We start from the raw sequence: 21,910 nt of genomic DNA on the forward strand, positions 1-21,910 counted from the left end.
CCGCGACTTTTAAGCCGCAATCGCTGGGGAAACTTTTGCGCTGGCGTCTATGGGGAATCGCGAAAAATCGCCAGCGTAAAAACACACGCGGCGATCTTTTTTCTATTGTCGCTCGAAATCGCCTAGCGAGGCAATTTCGAGCGACAGTAGAGAAAAGATCGCCGCGAGTCAAATCGCGGCGCTATCGCCTAGTGTGGCCTTAGCCTAAGGATAATATTAGGACCATTGAAGGTTATAAAGCAGCTTTGAGGTTAGGTTATGCCTCTAGAGAAATTAAACACCTTAGTCAAATGTAACACTGAAATGGCTTTGTAATGGCACCTGCATATTGGCAAACTGGAATACAACCCCCTTAATAATTTATTATTAAATTAATATTTGCCTGTAGACTAATAACAAAAGAAAAAAAAGGTACAGTGGTCCTTTAATGCTGAAGGCCAAGCCCATCATATGTCACATTCTGTTCGCTTTTGGCTTCTGGCTGACTGCACCAACATTCCCATATCAATGTTCCCTCGGTCATTCTAATGCTTCCGTTAAACAGGGTTTGCCACTCCCAGCAGAACTGTAAATCGTTCTTATTGTAGTATGTTCTGAATTAACTTGTATGGGCTTTGATTACCCTAATAAGCCAGCCTTAGCTTTCAGAAAAAACAAGTAACGTCCCATTTGCATATTAATTGTTACGCAACACAAAGCTTCATTTTGCAATTATAATATTTCATATTCGGTGCACTTTAGTAACTTATTTCATACTGGAATTGTAATCCCGCCAACTTTCTGGGAAACAAAGAACATGTGTGGAATGAGGACCCGGAAAATTTCAAAGCAAATGCCAGTTGTGCGATATTTGGATAGACTGTGGAAATGTTAGCCTTTACTATGCTTTTAAAGGACAGAATAGTAGAATAGTAACCCAATAATATGGTAGGCAGTGCCACTGTAAAAAAATAATATGTTCTGCTGTCAAATGTGTGTGTAACTGTGGATGATGGGAAGGAAACCAGAAAGGATTACTGATGAGCGAAAAAAATTGCATTGAAGTCAATGGGCGTTTTTACGCGCGACAATTATTCTCACTCCAAATGCATTAATAGGCATTTTTTTCTTGTGGCGACTTTTTTTGTCTTAATGCATTAAAGTTAATGGGTGTTTTTTCTTATGGCGACTATTTTTTGTCCTAATGCATTAAAGTTAATGGGTGTTTTTTCTTATGGCGACTATTTTTTGTCCTAATGCGTTAAAGTCAATGGGTGTTTTTTCTTATGGCGGAATTTTGTCCTAATGCATTAAAGTCAATGCGCGTTTTTTATTATGGCGACTTTTTTTCCTAATGCGTTAAAGGAGAAGGAAACCCTTTTGCAAAAAACCCCGTACCCCCCACCCCAGGTAGACCCCCTCCCTCCTCCCCCAGGCTAACTACCACCCCCCTGTGGAAATGCCTCATACTCCATACTTACCCCTCGGAGCAGATTCTTCCAGCGGAGTTCCACGCATCCATCTTCCGCGTCCTCTGTAAGCTGACTGAGAGATCGGTATTTCTGCGCATGCACAGTTGGAGCAGTTTGTCGGTTTGTGACAACTGCGTATGCGCAGAATTACATGAAAATTGGCGATCTTTTAGTCAGCTTCCCGAGGACGCAGAAAATGGATGCGTGGAAATCCGCTGGAAGAATCTGCGCCGAGGGGTAAGTATGGATTATGGCGCGTTTTCCCTGGGGGGGGCAGTTAGTTTGGGGGGAGGAGGGAGGGGAGTCTACCTGGGGTGGGGTGTACCCGTTTTTTGCAAAAGGGTTTCCTTCTCCTTTAAAGTCCATGGGTGTTTTTTCTTATGGCGGAATTTTGTCATAATGCATTCAAGTTAATGTTTTTCTTCTTATGGTGACTATTTTGTTGAAATGCATTAGGGCAGAGACACACATGGAGATTCGGGGAGATTAGTCGCCCAGCGAAAAATCACCTCTTCCTCGGGCGACTAATCTCCCTGAACTGCCTTCCCGCTGGCTAGAATTTAAATCGCCGGCAGAACGGCACTCAGATCGATTAGTTTTCCGATGTCGCCCGAACTTTCCTCGTGAGGCAACTTCGGGCGACTTCAGGAAACGAAGCACTCCGAGTGCCGTCCTGCCAGCGATTTACATTGTAGCCGGCGGGAAGGCAGTTTGGGGAAATGATTTGCCCGAAGAAGAAGTGATTTGTCACCGGGCGACTAATCTCCCCGAATCTCCACGTGTGTCTCTGTCCTTAAAGTCAACGAGCGCTTTCTCTTGTCTGCGTTTTTTCTCGACAAATGTCAAATTTTTGCAGCAGTTTCGCAGAAGATTCATAAATGTCGAAATGCGGAATTTCGCAGTGAATCCATGGCTGACGAATATATTTGTTCATCACTAGCAAGGATTAACCAACTTTGCACAATAGATTGAATACAAAGAGGAGGGGATGAAACTGAAAACATATTTGTGTATGACGAATATTATTGGATTATTGTGGAGGGGCTTATTGTGGTCTGATACTTATTTAGCAGATATCTGGGTTTTTTAACATACATGCTTGGACTATAATCTCTGTAGGGTCATTATTATTTATTGTAAGGTTTATTTCGCATACAGCCAATATTTTCCTGCTTCTCCTTGGTCCTTCTAGGAAGTGCCCAGATGGGTTTATTTGCATGAAGACTGGCAGAAACCCAAATTATGGCTACACCAGTTTTGATACGTTTGGTTGGGCATTTCTTTCTCTATTCCGTCTCATGACCCAGGACTATTGGGAAAACTTATATCAACAGGTAAGAGCAGGGCCGGCCTTAGGCCAATTGGAACAATTGGGCCCAATTGGGCCCCGCACCTCTGGGGGGCCCCGCACCAGAGGGCAGCACAGATAATATTTCCCTCAGCACATGATGCTGCCTGGCCTGCCCCCAACTTTGAGAGTCCAGCCCATCCCCAAATCCATAGGTCTAGCCCGCCCCCAACTCTCATAGGCCCAGCTTTCCTCCAACCTTGATAGGCCCTGCCTGCCCCCAATCCAACCAAGCCTGCTCCCAAGCTGAATCGGCCCAGCCCCAAACTAATTGGCCCAGTCCACTCTCCTATTTCCTCCCTCTCTCTCTTACCCTGTGTGCCCCTATTATGTTACCTTGTCTGCCCCTTTCCTTTCTATTTTGTGCCTGTATGCCCTTATTTTCCTAAATACTTGGTGTGTCAGTAGCCAGCAACACTTTGTCTAGGGGCCCCGCCAACATGGTCCCAATTAGGCCCCACATTTGATAGGACCAGCCCTGGGTAAGAGCTTCAGCTCAGGCAGTTCACTCTTTTATTCATATAAATGAATAGGCTGAATAGGCTGCACCTCGTTTCGTGGCTCCTTCTCTCAGTCTGAAAAGGGGTCCCTACTGCAGATTCTCTGATTCCTTACTGCCTCAACTCCTTGCACTACACACTTTTCTTCCTCTAAGTGGAGACTGAAAAGATCTAGCAGAGAACAGATTCCACTTTCTACACTGTGTTCTACAGAAACCTTCATGTCTTCCAAGGTCCCCCTACATGAATGGGAACTACCTACTCCCACAAATACCTTACTGACCCTGCCCATAGCTATGGCCTCACATACTATGACATCTCCCTCCCCTTATAACCACTTGTGTTTATTAGAGAATCCATTTTTTTGTTGTTGTTTCTAGACTCTCCGAGCATCAGGGAAGACATATATGATCTTTTTCGTCTTCGTCATCTTTTTGGGTTCTTTTTACCTTGTAAACTTAATCCTGGCCGTAGTGGCTATGGCTTATGAAGAGCAGAACCAAGCCACCATTGCCGAAGCAGAAGCAAAAGAGAAGGAATTCCAGCAAGCCATGGAACAAATAAAGAAAGAACAAGAGGTTAGCACATAGACACCCAAATATATATATTACAGGGATCTGAGCTACAGTAGTTTGTGACCATTCCTCATTTTACTTCCGGTCAGTTGGGCCTATTATTTTAACTATGGCCACATTTTTATTGTTCTTACCAAAACTTCCAAATATTTATTTTATATTTCCTTTATAACCAGGCATTAGCCAACAAGGGACCAGATGCTGCATCCCACAGTTCCTGTGAAATGTCACCGTTTAGCTCTAAAAGTGCCAAGGAGAGGAGAAACAGGAGGAAGAAAAAGAAATCATCTGAAACCGAAGAGTATGGAGAAGATATGAAACTCCCCAGGGGCGAGTCGGATGAGGAAAGTCTCCGCAAGATGGTAATCCTACTTTCTAAAAATTATTTTGTTAAATTCGTGAATTTAAATCACATGTCTGTGCTCAGGTTCATTTTCATGGTTTGAAACCTTGGAATAGTTTCATACTGTATAATTACAGGTATGGGACCTGTTATCCAGAATACTCAGGATCTGGGTTTCCCGGATAATAGATCTTTCCATAATTTGGATCTTCATACTTTAAATCTACTAGAATATCTCAATAAACTGCTTTTGCTTCCAATAAGGATTCATTATATCTTAGTTCGGATCAAGTACAGATCGCATTTCTGTGCTCAGGTTCATTTGAATGGTTTCATACTTAGGAGTTACAGGTATGGGACCTTTTATCCAGAATGCTCGGGATCTGAGGTTTTCCGGATAACTAATCTTTCCATAATTTGGATCTTCATACTTTATATCTACTAGATAAAACAAATAAACCCAATAAACTGCTTTTGATTCCAATAAGGATTACTTAGATCTTACTTGGGATCAAGTACAAGCTACTGTTTTATTATTACAGAGAAAAAGGAAATAATATTTAGAAACTTGGATTATTTGATGGAATATATGGGAGGCAGCTTTTCTGTAATTCTGAGCTTTCTGGATATTAGATCCCATACCTGTATTACGAATATGCTTTAGTAAGCTCCTGTGGCATAGCTCTCTTGGCCAACAGGTTAAATTGCTTACCTGGCTTTACCATGCAACGGCTTCTTTATTTGGGGAGGCGCTGGGTGTTATTGACTTTACTCCTGATACTAGCCCATGAATGGGATAAAGAGGATTCCATTTCAGCCAATACCTAAGCTTATGTAGTAATCATTTGGGCTGTTTATTGACACTATGGTTGCCACCTTTTCTGGAAAAAAATACCGGCCTTCCTATATATTTATCTTTATTCCCTATTAATAACATTGGGATCACTGACCTTCCTATATATTTCTTTTTTCCCTATTAATAACATTGGGATCACTGACCTTCCTATATATTTATCTTTATTGCCTATTAATAACATTGGGATCACTGACCTTCCTATATATTTATCTTTATTCCCTATTAATAACATTGGGATCACTGGCCTTCCTATATATTTATCTTTATTCCCTATTAATAACATTGGGATCACTGACCTTCCTATATATTTATCTTTATTCCCTATTAATAACATTGGGATCACTGGCCTTCCTATATATTTATCTTTATTCCCTATTAATAACATTGGGATCACTGACCTTCCTATATATTTATCTTTATTCCCTATTAATAACATTGGGATCACTGACCTTCCTATTTTTTTATCTTTATCCCCTATTGATAACATTGGGATCACTGACCTTCCTATAAATTTATCATTTTTTCCCTATTAATAACATTGGGATCACTGGCCTTCCTATATATTTATCTTTATTCCTATTAATAACATTGGGATCACTGACCTTCCTATATATTTATCTTTATTCCCTATTAATAACATTGGGATCACTGACCTTCCTATATATTTATCTTTATTCCCTATTAATAACATTGGGATCACTGACCTTCCTATATATTTATCTTTATTCCCTATTAATAACATTGGGATTACTGACCTTCCTATTTTTTTATCTTTATCCCCTATTGATAACATTGGGATCACTGACCTTCCTATATATTTATAATTTTTTCCCTATTAATAACATTGGGATCACTGACCTTCCTATATATTTATCTTTATTCCCTATTAATAACATTGGGATCACTGGCCTTCCTATATATTTATCTTTTTTCCCTATTAATAACATTGGGATCACTGACCTTCCTACATATTTATCTTTTTTCCCTATTAATAACATCGGGATCAGCCATCATTTTTACTGGCCAGGCTGGTAAAATACCGGCCAGGTGGCAAACCTAATGGACACTTAATGCCAAGTCTTCAAATTGAGCAATTTATTAGACCATCTGGTAAAGACCCATTTATTTGTCATTTAGGCAAGATTACACCTACAGTCTGAACCAGCAACACCTCCATAGAAGCTAGGGGCAACAAAGCAAGCAAAAATCTATTGACCATATAATGAGACTTTTCCAGTGTATCCCTAATCTGTAACCTAATTTGTACCAATTTGTGCTGATTTAATTCACAGTCCCTACTTGGCATTGGTTTTGGCCCTGGTTCTGGCAAACGCAGGATAAGTCAAGGTAGTATCTTCAATTTTCGATTCCGCAACCGAGACCTTTACTCTGAGACGGAGTTTGCGGATGATGAAGTCAGCAATGGCAGCGATGGTCACCGAGGATCCCTGCTGGTTCCCCGGACTGGCAGGCGGCAGAGCACTCAGAGTCAGATGAGCCCTCTTTCTTTCATAAATACGCCAGGTTTCACCCAGAATGGAAAGAGAAATAGCTCTGTGGATTGCAATGGGGTTGTGTCACTGGTTGGAGGAGCTGGGACTTATTCTAACCCTACGTCACCCGGTGGATTACTATTACCAGCAGTTATTGTGGAAAAATCAAGTGCTGAAGAAAATGTGAGTACAATTTTTATTTTTATTTTATTGACCAAGTGAGTGTTCTTGAGAGATCTTAGCTTTGCAGCAGTGTTCTTTGTAAACCCTATCTGGGACATTCACTAAGATCCGTTGGTGCGCCGTATTTTCGCCAGCGATACGCAATTTCACTAAAATCCGAAGTTGCGCTCAGGGGGAGCGTAAGATTGCAAAGTTGCGCTAGCGTTAATTCGCCAAGCAAACCAAAGTTACGCTAGCGATGGTTAATTTTTCATACGGCGCCAAATTCAAGTTACAATGGAGATATATGTAGCAGCACTACACAAGCCTGGGAAACCTTCAAAACAGCAAATAAAATGTTTATTTTGCCCTACACATGTGCCCACTGTATAGTTAAGGTGCCACGAGTTAGGAAATGTAGGGGGAGGGTAGCCCCAAAAAACTTTTCGATCTTTTTCAGCCTATCACCCATAAAAATTGAAAAAACGCCAGCGTTTTTTGGGACTTAGAAATTTTTTTAACTTTTTTTAAGCAACCCCTATCTACTCTATTGCACTTCGCCTGGTCTGAGGTGGCGAAGGAAGTCTGGCGTAAAAGGTAGCGTTCAGAAAAACGCACACTTTAGTGAATTTGCAAAGTTACGTCCGTTGCGCAAATTCGCCAGGCGTAAGGGTGCGAAGTAACACTAGCGAATTTACACCAGCGTCCGTTAGTGAATCGGCGAATTAACGAAAATGCGCTACGCTGGCGCATTCACGCTAGCGTTAGGCGCTTTGGCGTTTAGTGAATTTGCCCCTATGACTGACGCTAGACTTACAGTACCCATAGCAAACTACTTTACTGCCATGCATTTACAATAACATGTAGTAAGAGCTGCATGATGGGCATCCCTGAAATATAAAGTCTCCCACCCCACCAAGGGCCCCATGTTCTCTAAATACGAACCTGAAAATGTTAATGTGAACTTTTAATGTTATTGCAACATTTTGCAAGTATACAAGAGAACAATTCAAGGTTGTGTAACCATGACATGGGCTTACAATGAAGGAAACATTGGTGATGGCTGCTTGAGAGGGAGCAGAAAAACGGGATTCTGTGCTTCACACAACTGAACCTTCACTTTATTGATGGACATACTGGTGCGAGCATTGTGTGTTAATGAATAGAATTAGTGATGGGCGAATTTATTCGCAAGACGCGAATTCGCGGCGAATTTGCGCGATTCGCCGCCAGCGAATAAATCCATGAAACGCCCCTGAAAATTCGTGGCAAAAATTCGCCGGCGTCAAAAGCGAGACGCCGGCGCCGTTTTGCGAATTTTTAGCCGTTTTGCAAATTTCGCAAATTTTTCGGCGAAACGGCGCAAATTTGCCCATCACTAAATATCATCTGCACTTTGCCAAAGTTGCTGTGTGAATGGAAGAGCTTCTGCATTGGTGAATGTATTTAATGGGCTAACATCAAGTACAGATGGGCCTAATTAGCATTGTGCTGAAATACACAAATTTAGGGTGTTTATCATATTGCAGTCAAATACATCTTATATTGTAAAAGATAACAGGTCATTCACTTTTGTGTCTATCCATGTGAGTGGAAACTGTCATACTTGTCCTCGTCAGAGCTGCCAGTTGTTTCCTAATAAAACTGCATAATTATATATCTCAAGTTCTCAACTATATATTTATCTGTCTCTCTATGATCTGTGGAAAAGGCTCATCTTAATGTGGTATTCAGTTATGTATTAGATCAGGCATATATGAATCAAATAATAAGAATAACCTTAAAGGGATACTGTCATGGGAATGAATCAGTTAATAGTGCTGCTCCAGCAGAATTCTGCAGTGAAATCCATTTCTCAAAAGAGCAAACAGATTTTTTTGTAATTAATTTTGAAATCTGACACGGGGCTAGACATATTGTCAATTTCCCAGCTGCCCCAAGTCATGTGACTTGTGCTCTCATAAACTTCAATCACTCTTTACTGCTGTACTGCAAGTTGGAGTGATATCACCCCTTCCCTTTTCCCCCCCAGCAGCCAAACAAAAGAACAATGGGAAGGTAACCAGATAAAAGCTCCCTAACACAAGATAACAACTGCCTGGTAGATCTAAGAACAACACTCAATAGTAAAAACCCATGTCCCACTGAGACTCCTTCAGTTACATTGAGAAGGAAAAACAGCAGCCTGCCAGAAAGCATTTCTCTCCTAAAGTGCAGGCACAAGTCACATGACCAGGGGCAGCTGGGAAATTGACAAAATGTCTAGCCCCGTGTCAGATTTCAAAATTGAATATAAAAAAATCTGTTTGCTCTTTTGAGAAATGTATTTCAGTGCAGAATTCTGCTGGAGTAGCACTATTAACTGATGCGTTTTGAAAAAAACATGTTTTCTGATGACAGGATCCCTTTAACACTACTGTGGTGTTTATACAAATGGCCTGTAGATGTCACTGTGCCCAGACTTATACTGTGCATACTTCCTGTCAGCCTAAAAGTGAAAGTTACTGTTGTGTAATGGCTGCATGAGAGCCTGCTAATAAAGCACTGTTATACTCTACTCCTCCTCGGCTACCCAAAACACAATAACTACCTATCATCTATCCTTCCCTCTATTTATCTATCTATCTATCTATCTATCTATCTATCTATCTAATCTATCTATTTATCATCTATCTATCTATCTATCTATCTATCTATTTATCATCTATCTATCTATCTATCTATCTATCTATCTATCTATCTATCTATCTATCTACTATCTATCTATCTATCTAATCTATCTATCTATTTATCATCTATCTATCTATCTATCTATCTATCTATCTATCTATCTATCTATCTATCTAATCTATCTATCTATTTATCATCTATCTATCTATCTATCTATCTATCTATCTATCTATCGCTCTATCTATCTATCTATCTATCATCTATCTATCTATCTATCTATCTATCTATCTATCTATCTATCTACTATCTATCTATCTAATCTAATCTAATCTATCTATCTATCTATCTATCTATCTATCTATCTATTATCTATCTATCTATCTATCTATCTATCTATCTATCTAATCTAATCTATCTATCTATTTATCATCTATATATCTATCTATCTATCTATCTATCTATCTATCTATCTATCTATCTATCTATCTATCTATCTATCTATCTATCTAATCTATCTATCTAATCTATCTATCTATTTATCATCTATCTATCTATCTATCTATCTATCTATCTATCTATCTATCTATCTATCTATCTATCTATCTATCTATCTATCTATCTATCTATCTATCTATCTATCTATCTATCGCTCTATCTATCTATCTATCTATCTATCTATCTATCTATCTATCTATCTATCTATCTAATATCTATCTAATCTAATCTATCTATCTATCTATCTATCTATCTATCTATCTATCTATCTATCTATTATCTATTTATCTATTTATCTATCTATCTATCTATCTATCTATCTATCTATCTATTTCTCTGTCATCTATCATATCAGTCTACCTATCTGTCTATCTATCGACTGTCTATCATCCATCTACCTAGAAGCCTAATTATCAGGACAACAGAAAACCCGGTAAATGCCCCAGAGCCCCGGTGTATAAACACATAAGAATGACAGCGGATTGTTGAAGAGTTACAGAGGCTGAATGTGCCCTATGATTAGTAACATTGAATTGTCTCTTCACTTACTGTTGGAGAGGCCGATCGTACACTACTTTTCTCCTGTTGAGTAGTTTTTGAAATATTGGAAGAAAGCAGATATTTGTCAAAAAACATTTATTTAACTGTCCTTTAATACATTACTGGTGAGTGCCCTATACCCCTAGTTAGACACTTCCCCCCACTTCTAAAAACAGCCCCCGTAATACTCCCTTGTTCCATCTGTAATCCTTGTGCTTCTTAGTGGCTTCTCCGTTACACTTATCATTTTATTGTTCTGTCTGAAAGAAGATTAATATTACATGGAAAGACTTTTTGGCATTTTGGCCGTGTCTTCTTAAGAAATAGAGCTTTGTGTTTGCTGATATGGGGGGTTTCCATGTGAATGATATTCATCATTCCAATGCTGAGGATTAAGCCAGTGCAGACAATAAGAAATATTTCATTTCAACTTCTGTTGATATAGCAGCATTATCTCCAATAATTGAAGTAGTACATCACAAGCCCACCATGTCTGGCATTAGCCTAATTTAGTGGAGAGAGATGGTACCTATACTAATAGTCTCTGGGAAGGGAGTGTGACTGTGGGATAGCAGGTATAGTAGGGAGAGATGGTGCCTATAGTAACAGTGGATAATAGTCTCTGGGAAGGGAGTGTGACTGTGGGATAGCAGGTATAGTAGGGAGAGATGGTGCCTATAGTAACGGTGGATAATAGTCTCTGGGAAGGGAGTGTGACTGTGGGATAGCAGGTATAGTAGGGAGAGATGGTGCCTATAGTAACAGTGGATAATAGTCTCTGGGAAGGGAGTGTGACTGTGGGATAGCAGGTATAGTAGGGAGAGATGGTGTCTATAGTAACAGTGGGATAATAGTCTCTGGGAAGGGAGTGTGACTGTGGGATAGCAGGTATAGTAGGGAGAGATGGTGCCTATAGTAACAGTGGATAATAGTCTCTGGGAAGGGAGTGTGACTGTGGGATAGCAGGTATAGTAGGGAGAGATGGTGCCTATAGTAACAGTGGATAATAGTCTCTGGGAAGGGAGTGTGACTGTGGGATAGCAGGTATAGTAGGGAGAGATGGTGTCTATAGTAACAGTGGGATAATAGTCTCTGGGAAGGGAGTGTGACTGTGGGATAGCAGGTATAGTAGGGAGAGATGGTGCCTATAGTAACAGTGGATAATAGTCTCTGGGAAGGGAGTGTGACTGTGGGATAGCAGGTATAGTAGGGAGAGATGGTGCCTATAGTAACAGTGGATAATAGTCTCTGGGAAGGGAGTGTGACTGTGGGATAGCAGGTATAGTAGGGAGAGATGGTGTCTATAGTAACAGTGGATAATAGTCTCTGGGAAGGGAGTGTGACTGTGGGATAGCAGGTATAGTAGGGAGAGATGGTGTCTATAGTAACAGTGGATAATAGTCTCTGGGAAGGGAGTGTAACTGTAGGATAGCAGGTATAGTAGGGAGAGATGGTGCCTATAGTAACAGTGGATAATAGTCTCTGGGAAGGGAGTGTGACTGTGGGATAGCAGGTATAGTAGGGAGAGATGGTGCCTATAGTAACAGTGGATAATAGTCTCTGGGAAGGGAGTGTGACTGTGGGATAGCAGGTATAGTAGGGAGAGATGGTGTCTATAGTAACAGTGGATAATAGTCTCTGGGAAGGGAGTGTGACTGTGGGATAGCAGGTATAGTAGGGAGAGATGGTGCCTATAGTAACAGTGGATAATAGTCTCTGGGAAGGGAGTGTGACTGTGGGATAGCATGTATAGTAGGGAGAGATGGTGCCTATAGTAACAGTGGATAATAGTCTCTGGGAAGGGAGTGTGACTGTGGGATAGCAGGTATAGTAGGGAGAGATGGTGTCTATAGTAACAGTGGATAATAGTCTTTGGGAAGGGAGTGTGACTGTGGGATAGCAGGTATAGTAGGGAGAGATGGTGTCTATAGTAACAGTGGGATAATAGTCTCTGGGAAGGGAGTGTGACTGTGGGATAGCAGGTATAGTAGGGAGAGATGGTGTCCTATAGTAACAGTGGGATAATAGTCTCTGGGAAGGGAGTGTGACTGTGGGATAGCAGGTATAGTAGGGAGAGATGGTGTCTATAGTAACAGTGGATAATAGTCTCTGGGAAGGGAGTGTGACTGTGGGATAGCAGGTATAGTAGGGAGAGATGGTGCCTATAGTAACAGTGGATAATAGTCTCTGGGAAGGGAGTGTGACTGTGGGATAGCAGGTATAGTAGGGAGAGATGGTGTCTATAGTAACAGTGGGATAATAGTCTCTGGGAAGGGAGTGTGACTGTGGGATAGCAGGTATAGTAGGGAGAGATGGTGCCTATAGTAACAGTGGATAATAGTCCTCTGGGAAGGGAGTGTGACTGTGGGATAGCAGGTATAGTAGGGAGAGATGGTGCCTATAGTAACAGTGGATAATAGTCTCTGGGAAGGGAGTGTGACTGTGGGATAGCAGGTATAGTAGGGAGAGATGGTGTCTATAGTAACAGTGGATAATAGTCTCTGGGAAGGGAGTGTAACTGTAGGATAGCAGGTATAGTAGGGAGAGATGGTGCCTATAGTAACAGTGGATAATAGTCTCTGGGAAGGGAGTGTGACTGTGGATAGCAGGTATAGTAGGGAGAGATGGTGCCTATAGTAACAGTGGATAATAGTCTCTGGGAAGGGAGTGTGACTGTGGGATAGCAGGTATAGTAGGGAGAGATGGTGTCTATAGTAACAGTGGATAATAGTCTCTGGGAAGGGAGTGTGACTGTGGGATAGCAGGTATAGTAGGGAGAGATGGTGCCTATAGTAACAGTGGATAATAGTCTCTGGGAAGGGAGTGTGACTGTGGGATAGCAGGTATAGTAGGGAGAGATGGTGCCTATAGTAACAGTGGATAATAGTCTCTGGGAGGGAGTGTGACTGTGGGATAGCAGGTTATAGTAGGGAGAGATGGTGCCTATAGTAACAGTGGATAATAGTCTCTGGGAAGGGAGTGTGACTGTGGGATAGCAGGTATAGTAGGGAGAGATGCTGCCTATAGTAACAGTGGATAATAGTCTCTGGGAAGGGAGTGTGACTGTGGATAGCAGGTATAGTAGGGAGAGATGGTGTCTATAGTAACAGTGGATAATAGTCTCTGGGAAGGGAGTGTGACTGTGGGATAGCAGGTATAGTAGGGAGAGATGGTGCCTATAGTAACAGTGGATAATAGTCTCTGGGAAGGGAGTGTGACTGTGGGATAGCAGGTATAGTAGGGGGAGATGGTGCCTATAGTAACAGTGGATAATAGTCTCTGGGAAGGGAGTGTGACTGTGGGATAGCAGGTATAGTAGGGAGAGATGGTGCCTATAGTAACAGTGGATAATAGTCTCTGGGAAGGGAGTATGACTGTGGGATAGCAGGTATAGTAGGGAGAGATGGTGCCTATAGTAACAGTGGATAATAGTCTCTGGGAAGGGAGTGTGACTGTGGGATAGCAGGTATAGTAGGGGGAGATGGTGCCTATAGCCCTTTTGTTGTCAAACTGAAACTCTCAGAATCTACCCACAACTTGAAGCTTTAGGGGGGTTCTGGGAGTTTTAGTTCAGCTGCACTAGTAGAGGTTATAATGCAGACAATCCTGCATAAGAAGTAAAGATCTAAACACAACCCATGTCCCTTTCCCACTGACACCAGTGGAAGGTGCTGCAAATAGAATAGAGTTCTGCAGTCGGCTTGTATAATTCTTCCTAAACATTTTATCCCCCCCAAGCATAAAATAATATTATTATTGGTTAAACCTTAGTATTCAGATAATTGAACTTTTACTTCAAAAATCATTAATGCCAGAGACCAGATTTTACTAAACAGAAAATGAGGACACAGAGTAGGATTTTGGCCAAGACACAGTTTACAAACAAACATCAATAAAAGATCATTAAACGTTTATTACAGAAGAGGTTAAGGAGCAGCTCCCTGGAAAGCGAGTCCAGTTCTCACTAGAGGAAAGCTGATACAGGTTACATTGATTTGAAAGTAGGTTTTTTTAGGTGGTGATTCCCTTTAATCTATGTCATGAATTTTAGGGGCCGATTCACTAAGGGTCGAATATCGAGGGTTAATTAACCCTCGATATTTGACTAGGAATTAAAATCCTTCGACTTCGAATATCGAAGTGGAAGGATTTAGCGCAGATAGTTCGATCGAACGATCGAAGGATAATTCCTTCGATCGAACGATAAATCCTTCTAATTGAACGATTCGAAGGATTTTAATCCAACGATCGAAGGAATATCCTTTGATCAAAAAAAGTTAGCCAAGCCTATGGGGACCTTCCCCATAGGCTAACATTGACTTCGGTAGCTTTTAGGTGGCGAACTAGGGGGTCGAAGTTTTTTTTAAAGAGACAGTACTTCGACTATCGAATGGTCGAATAGTCGCACGATTTTTACTTCGAATCCTTCGATTCGAAGTCGTAGTCGAAGGTCGAAGTAGCCCATTCGATGGTCGAAGTAGCCCAAAAAAAAAAACTTCGAAATTCGAAGTTTTTTACCTTCGAATCCTTCACTCGAAGTTAGTGAATCGGCCCCTTAATCTCAGCCTCCAATGAAAAAAAAATGCAGAATTTTCGCTTTATTTTTATGAATATGTTCATAAAAATATATATTTTTATTTCTATAAATATGTTGCTATTGAGAGTGCATCTTCATAAGATTGTTACTCTGCATGAGTTCCGCAGACTGTGGTTGCCAATGAATGTTAGTACAAAATGTCCCTGCAAAATCAATCTTTCCTCTAATGAGATGATCCATTTATTAGATATTAATTACCATGCTTTGTTTTGCTATGAAAGGGATTCCCTAAACTGCTTGTTGTTATATCTGTTGGCTATCACTTCCAGCTGTAAGGTATCCAGAGGAGGAACTTTAGCTAGTTACTTACGAAGCAGACGATTTGTTTAATTATTCTAAGGGGCAGATGTATTATTATGTGGTGTAAAAACAGTGGAATAATTCAACACACATCGCCTGGTCTAGCCCTGTGATCTTTCTAAGGTTCTGATTGGATACGGGTTGGTCTAGCCCTGTGATCTTTCTAAGGTTCTGATTGGATACAGGTTGGTCTAGCCCTGTGATCATTCTAATGTTCTGATTTTATACAGTTGATCTAGCCCTGTGATCATTCTAATGTTCTGATTGGATACAGGTTGGTCGAGCCCTGTGATCATTCTAATGTTCCGATTGGATACAGGTTGGTCTAGCCCTGTGATCATTCTAATGTTCTGATTGGATACAGGTTGGTCTAGCCCTGTGATCATTCGAATGCTCTGATTGGATACAGGTTGGTCTAGTCCTGTGATCATTCTAATGCTCTGATTGGATACAGGTTGGTCTAGCCCTGTGATCATTCTAATGTTCTGATTGGATACAGTTGGTCTAGCCCTGTGATCATTCTAATGTTGTGATTGGATACAGGTTGGTCTAGCTCTGTGATCATTCGAATGCTCTGATTGGATACAGGTTGGTCTAGTCCTGTGATCATTCTAATGCTCTGATTGGATACAGGTTGGTCTAGCCCTGTGATCATTCTAATGTTCTGATTGGATACAGTTGGTCTAGCCCTGTGATCATTCTAATGTTCTGATTGGATACAGGTTGGTCTAGCCCTGTAATCATTCTAATGCTCTGATTGGATACAGGTTGGTCTAGCCCTGTGATCATTCTAATGTTCTGATTGGATACAGGTTAGTCAAGCCCTGTGATCATTCTAATGCTCCGATTGGATACAAGTTGGTCTAGTCCTGTGATGATTCTAATGTTCTGATTGGATACAGGTTGGTATAGCCCTGTGATCATTCTAATGTTCTGATTGGATACAGGTTGGTCTAGCCCTGTGATCATTCTAATGCTCCGATTGGATACAGGTTGATCTAGTCCTGTGATCATTCTAATGCTCTGATTGGATACAGGTTAGTCTAGCCCTGTGATCATTCTAATGTTCTGATTGGATACAAGATGGTCTAGCCCTGTGATCATTCCAATGCTCTGATTGGATACAGGTTGGTCTAGCCCTGTGATCATTCCAATGCTCTGATTGGATACAGGTTGGTCTAGCCCTGTGATCATTCTAATGATCTGATTGGATACAGGTTGGTCTAGCACTGTGATCATCTAATTATTTGTTTAGATACAGTTTAATGTAGCTCTGCAATAATTCTAATGCCTGATTGACTGGTTTAGTTTATTAACGCAGCTATTTTAATGTCCAATTAACAAATAATCTTACAGTTGGCATAAGGCAAACTAATTTCGTAGCCACAGGCATATAGAATGGGTCAAAGTCTGTACCTCGCAGTGCTACTTGGAATACTTCCAGCATTTTGAGTACTACCAAATGTGCTGGCAATTATGTATTTTCTGAATTTGTGGGAAAATACTCCATCACTTGTACCCACAATTTGGGAAAACACAGTTCACCCTCAATGTACGTTCCATTTTTTGCTGTACAGAGATGAGGCACATACCTGCACTATACATCCCATCCTTGCTGCCAGGCATGAAGTTATAGAGATGCACAACTGCACTATACATTCCATACACCCAAGCAAAGTAGCTACTGAGATATACAATCATAGTTATGTATATTTGCTGCAAGTATATTCACAGGGTTCTGTTACATTTGAACCCTTGAAAGACTAAAAATGCCACTATCAGAAATTCCCTGCAGAAATACCTTCGGGCAAGTCATCCTGGTCCCTAAACCTGACACCATATACATTACTGTACCAAAATCTCAATGTAACACAAAATATGTGAGCAGTTTATATGTGCAGCAGTGAGCCAGCCTGCCGGCCATACCTAAACAAAAGTAATGATATAAAGTCATTTCCAGTTGCTATTGAAGAATTGCCGTAATTGTGCTCTGTGAAAAGATGATTATGTTCCCTTCCACTGCGTTACATCAATTGCTCTCGGAATGGCTTACGGGAAACCCGTATCAGGTCCGCATCTGTTAGCAATTTCCATTACAATATTTAGGCTGCGAATAAATAAGCAGTTTGGGATTTCTAAGGGAACTCATTTTCCCCAGGGATGCGATATTCACTGGCCTTGGACTGTTCTATGAACTACAAATCCCAGCCTCAAGTCCTTATACACCCTTGGCCTTCAGGGTATCTGGACAGTGCACTTTTTCATTTGTCAGTAAAGTGAATTTGCCACCCCCAGCTGGCGACTGTTGCACTTCACCAAAGCTCGCTGCACCACATAGTCAGGGTTTTGGGCTTCTTGTTCTTGTACGTACTTATTCCATGGATTTAATATGGAAGGAGCAGTGTTAGGTAAAGGGTCACATGAGTCCAAAGCTAAAAAGTATAAATGGCCTATTCCACAAGAAGTTAAAGGGATACTGTCGTGAGAAAAAAATGCATCAGTTAATAGTGCTGCTCCAGCAGAATTCTACACTCAAATCCATTTCTCAAAAGAGCAAACAGATTTTTTTTTTATATTTAATTTTGAAATCTGACATGGAGCTAGACTTATTGTTGTTTTCCCAGCTGCCCCCGGTTATGTGACTTGTGCTCTGATAAACTTCAGTCACTCTTTACTGCTGTACTGCAAGTTGGAGTGATATCACACAACCCCCAGCAGCCTAACAAAAGAACAATGGGAAGGTAACCAGATAGCAGGTCCCTAACACAAGATAACAGCTGCCTGGTAGATCTAAGAACAGCACTCAATAGTAAAATCCAGGTCCCACTGAGACAAATTCAGTTACAGTACATTGAGTAGGAGAAACAACAGCCTGCCAGAAAGCAGTTCCATCCTAAAGTGCTGGCTCTTTCTGAAATCACATGACCAGACAAAATGACCTGAGATGCACCTACACACCAATATTACAACTAAACAAATACAGGAATGAAATTTTATATTGTAGAGATAATTATTTGCAGTTTAAACAATCAATAAATCATGACAGAATCCCTTTGATGGGAGTTATATTTTTAATTGGTTTAATTAATTCATTATTATTATTATTGTAGAGCAGAAATATTATCAGCCATTAAAGGAGAGCTAAACCCACTAAGTCATCACAGTGGGCCCTGCACAGGGTATTTCCCAAACTACTACAAGCTTGCTCCTTGAAATGTCCGTGCTCTCCCCATACTTGTCTTCCTAAGGCAGAGCTGATCAGTTATTGGTTGCTGCTTCACTTCTGCTACTTGGCTTTCGAAAAGCAATGTGCACACTAGAAGCTGATTTGGTCCTGTTTTGGAAATATTATTATCAGGGAAATTAAAGACCCATACCGGTCATTTTAAGGTAGAGCCCCAAAAGCAATAGCCAATCTGGTCCTAGCTTCTATTGCCCATAAGCCTGGACAGCGATCAGGGAAAGAGAACCAAGGAGCAAGAGAGAAGAGGATTACCATGGAAGCCCCCATGCTTGCTGTGCTGCATTGCCATAGGAAGACAGGTACATGGGATTGTCTTTACCAGGTCTATTTTGGGAGGGTGGTAACAACTGTTTGGGTTGGCCCTTGTATAGGGTCCCTATGGTGACTTAGTCGGTTTAGTTATTCTTTGCTTATGACAGGTTTATTGGCAGTTAAAATTGACCATACTCTGTAAGTGGAGGTGTAGCCTTAGATTATCTAGTATAAGTATTTCTAAAACAATTAGACTTGCTAAGTAATTGTTGAAGACGTTTCACTACTCATCCGAGAGGCTTCTTCAATTCAACTGACTGGTATGGGAAGTCCTTGGCATATAAACTCTTAGAAACAGGTGTTCTGATATGCCGAGGACTTCCCACACCAGGCAGTTGAACTTCATTAGATTGTAAGCTCAACTGGAGCAAAGACTGATGTTTAATGCTACAAAGTGCTGTGGTATACGTCAGTGCTATATGTAATAAAGAAAGGGTAAAATTAAAGGAAAACTATACCCCAAAATGAACACTTAAGCAACAGATAGTTTACATCATATTAAGTGGCATATTAAAGAATCTTACCAAACTGGTATATATATTTAAGTAAATCTTTCCATTTTACATCTCTTGCCTTGAACTCCCATTTTGTGATGGTCTGTGTGCTGCCTCAGAGATCACCTGACCAGAAATACTGCAGCTCTAACTGTTACAGGAAGAGATCACCTGACCAGAAATACTGCAACTCTAACTGTAACAGGAAGAGATCACCTGACCAGAAATACTGCATCTCTAATTGTAACAGGAAGAAGTGTTGGAGCAAAAGACAGAACTCTGTCTGTTAATTGGCTCATGTGACCTAACAAGTATGGTTTGTTGGTATGTTTGTGTGCACAGTGAATCATACGATCCCAGGGGGTGGCCCTTATTTTTTAAAACGGCAATTTTCTCTTTATAATTGCCCAATGGCACATACTACTAGAATAGTATATATTATTATATATATTATAATAGTATATTATTATGAAAATGTTTTATTTACATGAAGCAGGGTTTTACATACGAACAGGTTTATGCTATATCTTTTTATAGAGACCTACATTGTTTGGTGGGTATAGTTTTCCTTTAAATGGAGGTACAACATGTTCTTGGCCCATAGTCTATTATAGTACATGGAGGACTACCAACTTTCCTGCCATAGCAGCCAAGAGCGAGGTATATTTTACAGGAATCGACTAGGGCCACATGGAGACGAAGCTAATGGCAGCATCATGGTTGTCTAGGAAACATGTCCGCAGTACCATGGCAACCTATGCTCATTTGGTGATGGTATTCTGTGTATCTAAAAAATGTGCAGTGGATTTAAGAGACAAGAGACAGGTCCTGCTCCCCCATGCCGGCTGGTGAGAGGGGACAGCTTAGCAAAACCTGGACTGAACTATACAAAGTAAATATAGATATGTCTCGCCCCCACCAGGCTGACATTCTTTCTGGGCAGAGTTTATTTTCCACTGGCTGATTATCCGGATATCACGGATTGGGGATCACTGTGCTAATTACCTTGATGTGACGTCTCATCACACACATGAGCTTGTGCGCTTGGGAATTAAAATTGGGCACACAATCGAAGGATTCCTTGGGAAGGTATTTCAGTTGGCACGCAACACTTTAACCCAGAGGTTCCCCGAATTTAGACCAGGATCTACCACTAGACCTTTATCTGGTGACACTGTCAACAAACAGCTTGTCTAAATCATCCTCCTATTTCATTCTTTTCATTCAGATATTTATCATGTTATAGTTACATAAGAAATAGTTGTTTGTTAAATATAGCAAAATATATTCCCCCTGTAAATCAGTATTTAAAGGGATACTGTCATGGGAAAAAATTTTTTTTCAAAATCAATCGGTTAATAGCGCTGCTCCAGCAGAATTTTGCGCTGAAATCCATTTCTCAAAAGAGCAAACGGATTTTTTTTATATTCAATTTTGAAATCTGACATGGGGCTCTACATATTGTCAATTTCCCAGCTGCCCCAAGTCATGTGACTTGTGCTCTGATAAACTTCAATCACTCTTTACTGCTGTACTGTAAGTTGGAGTGATATCACCCCCCTCCCTTTCCCCCCCCCCCAGCAGCCAAACAAAAGAACAATGGGAAGGTAACCAGATAGCAGCTCCCTAACACAAGATAACAGCTGCCTGGTTGATCTAAGAACAACACTCAATAGTAAAAACCCATGTCCCACTGAGACACGTTCAGTTACATTGAGTAGGAAAAACAGCAGCCTGCCAGAAAGCATTTCTCTCCTAAAGTGCAGGCACAAGTCACATGACCAGGGGCAGCTTGGAAATTGACAAAATGTCTAGCCCCATGTCAGATTTCAAAATTGAATATAAAAAAATCTGTTTGCTCTTTTGAGAAATGGATTTCAGTGCAGAATTCTGCTGGAGTAGCAGTAGCGAATTTCGCTGTGCTCCGCGCATGCTGCAAAGGAACATGTTACCAGCTTTATAGCGTTGTTCCCCAATAGTAAAATGAAAGGGGCACAGCCACTTGGCTAGAATATGCTAAAATAAATTACAGTATTTTTTATATTGAACTTATTGTACCAGCTCAGAGCTTCAGCAGCTCTATAATAGTAGACATCTATTGAGTGTCAGTGGCACTGCACATGCTCAGTGGACTCTGGGCTGCTGTGGAAGAAGCCAAGCTTTGGGGTGGTCTGCAGTCATCAAGCAGAATTTAAACTTTGTTTGTAGACTACAGATATGGGACCTGGGGGTTTTCAAGATAATGGATCTTCATTCTTTGTCTACTAGAAAACCATATAAACATTAACTAAACCCAACAGGGCTGCCATTAGAAATCACGGGGCCCCGTACAACAAAATTTTCAGGGCCCCCCGCCCACCCTGGCCCCCAAGCCCCACACCAGTTCCCGCCCACTCCACATCACAGTTATAAGACCACACAGACATCAGCGCTAAAAAAGGTAACCCCCCACACACATGTTATAAAAAGCTATTGATGGTCAGGCCCCCTTATAAGTTAAAAAAACTGTGGTGCCAGGGCCCCCTATAAA

At 40.9% G+C, this 21,910-nt stretch overlaps 1 protein-coding gene across 8 annotated transcripts in view; it reads left to right on the forward strand.

The window, feature by feature from the left end:
• Positions 1–21,910, forward strand: part of LOC108719816 (sodium channel protein type 5 subunit alpha) — a 239,232-nt gene that overhangs the window by 125,459 nt on the left and 91,863 nt on the right. For all 8 annotated transcript variants that reach the window (XM_041567344.1, XM_041567343.1, XM_041567342.1 and 5 more), the window contains exons 9-12: positions 2,644–2,785; positions 3,680–3,877; positions 4,051–4,236; positions 6,366–6,749. In XM_041567344.1, coding sequence (XP_041423278.1) covers positions 2,644–2,785; positions 3,680–3,877; positions 4,051–4,236; positions 6,366–6,749 — 910 coding nt within the window. The remainder of the gene's footprint in view (positions 1–2,643; positions 2,786–3,679; positions 3,878–4,050; positions 4,237–6,365; positions 6,750–21,910) is intronic.

The sequence above is a fragment of the Xenopus laevis genome, chromosome 6S (genome assembly GCF_017654675.1).
Source record: "Xenopus laevis strain J_2021 chromosome 6S, Xenopus_laevis_v10.1, whole genome shotgun sequence".
NCBI classification, from domain to species: domain Eukaryota; kingdom Metazoa; phylum Chordata; class Amphibia; order Anura; family Pipidae; genus Xenopus; species Xenopus laevis.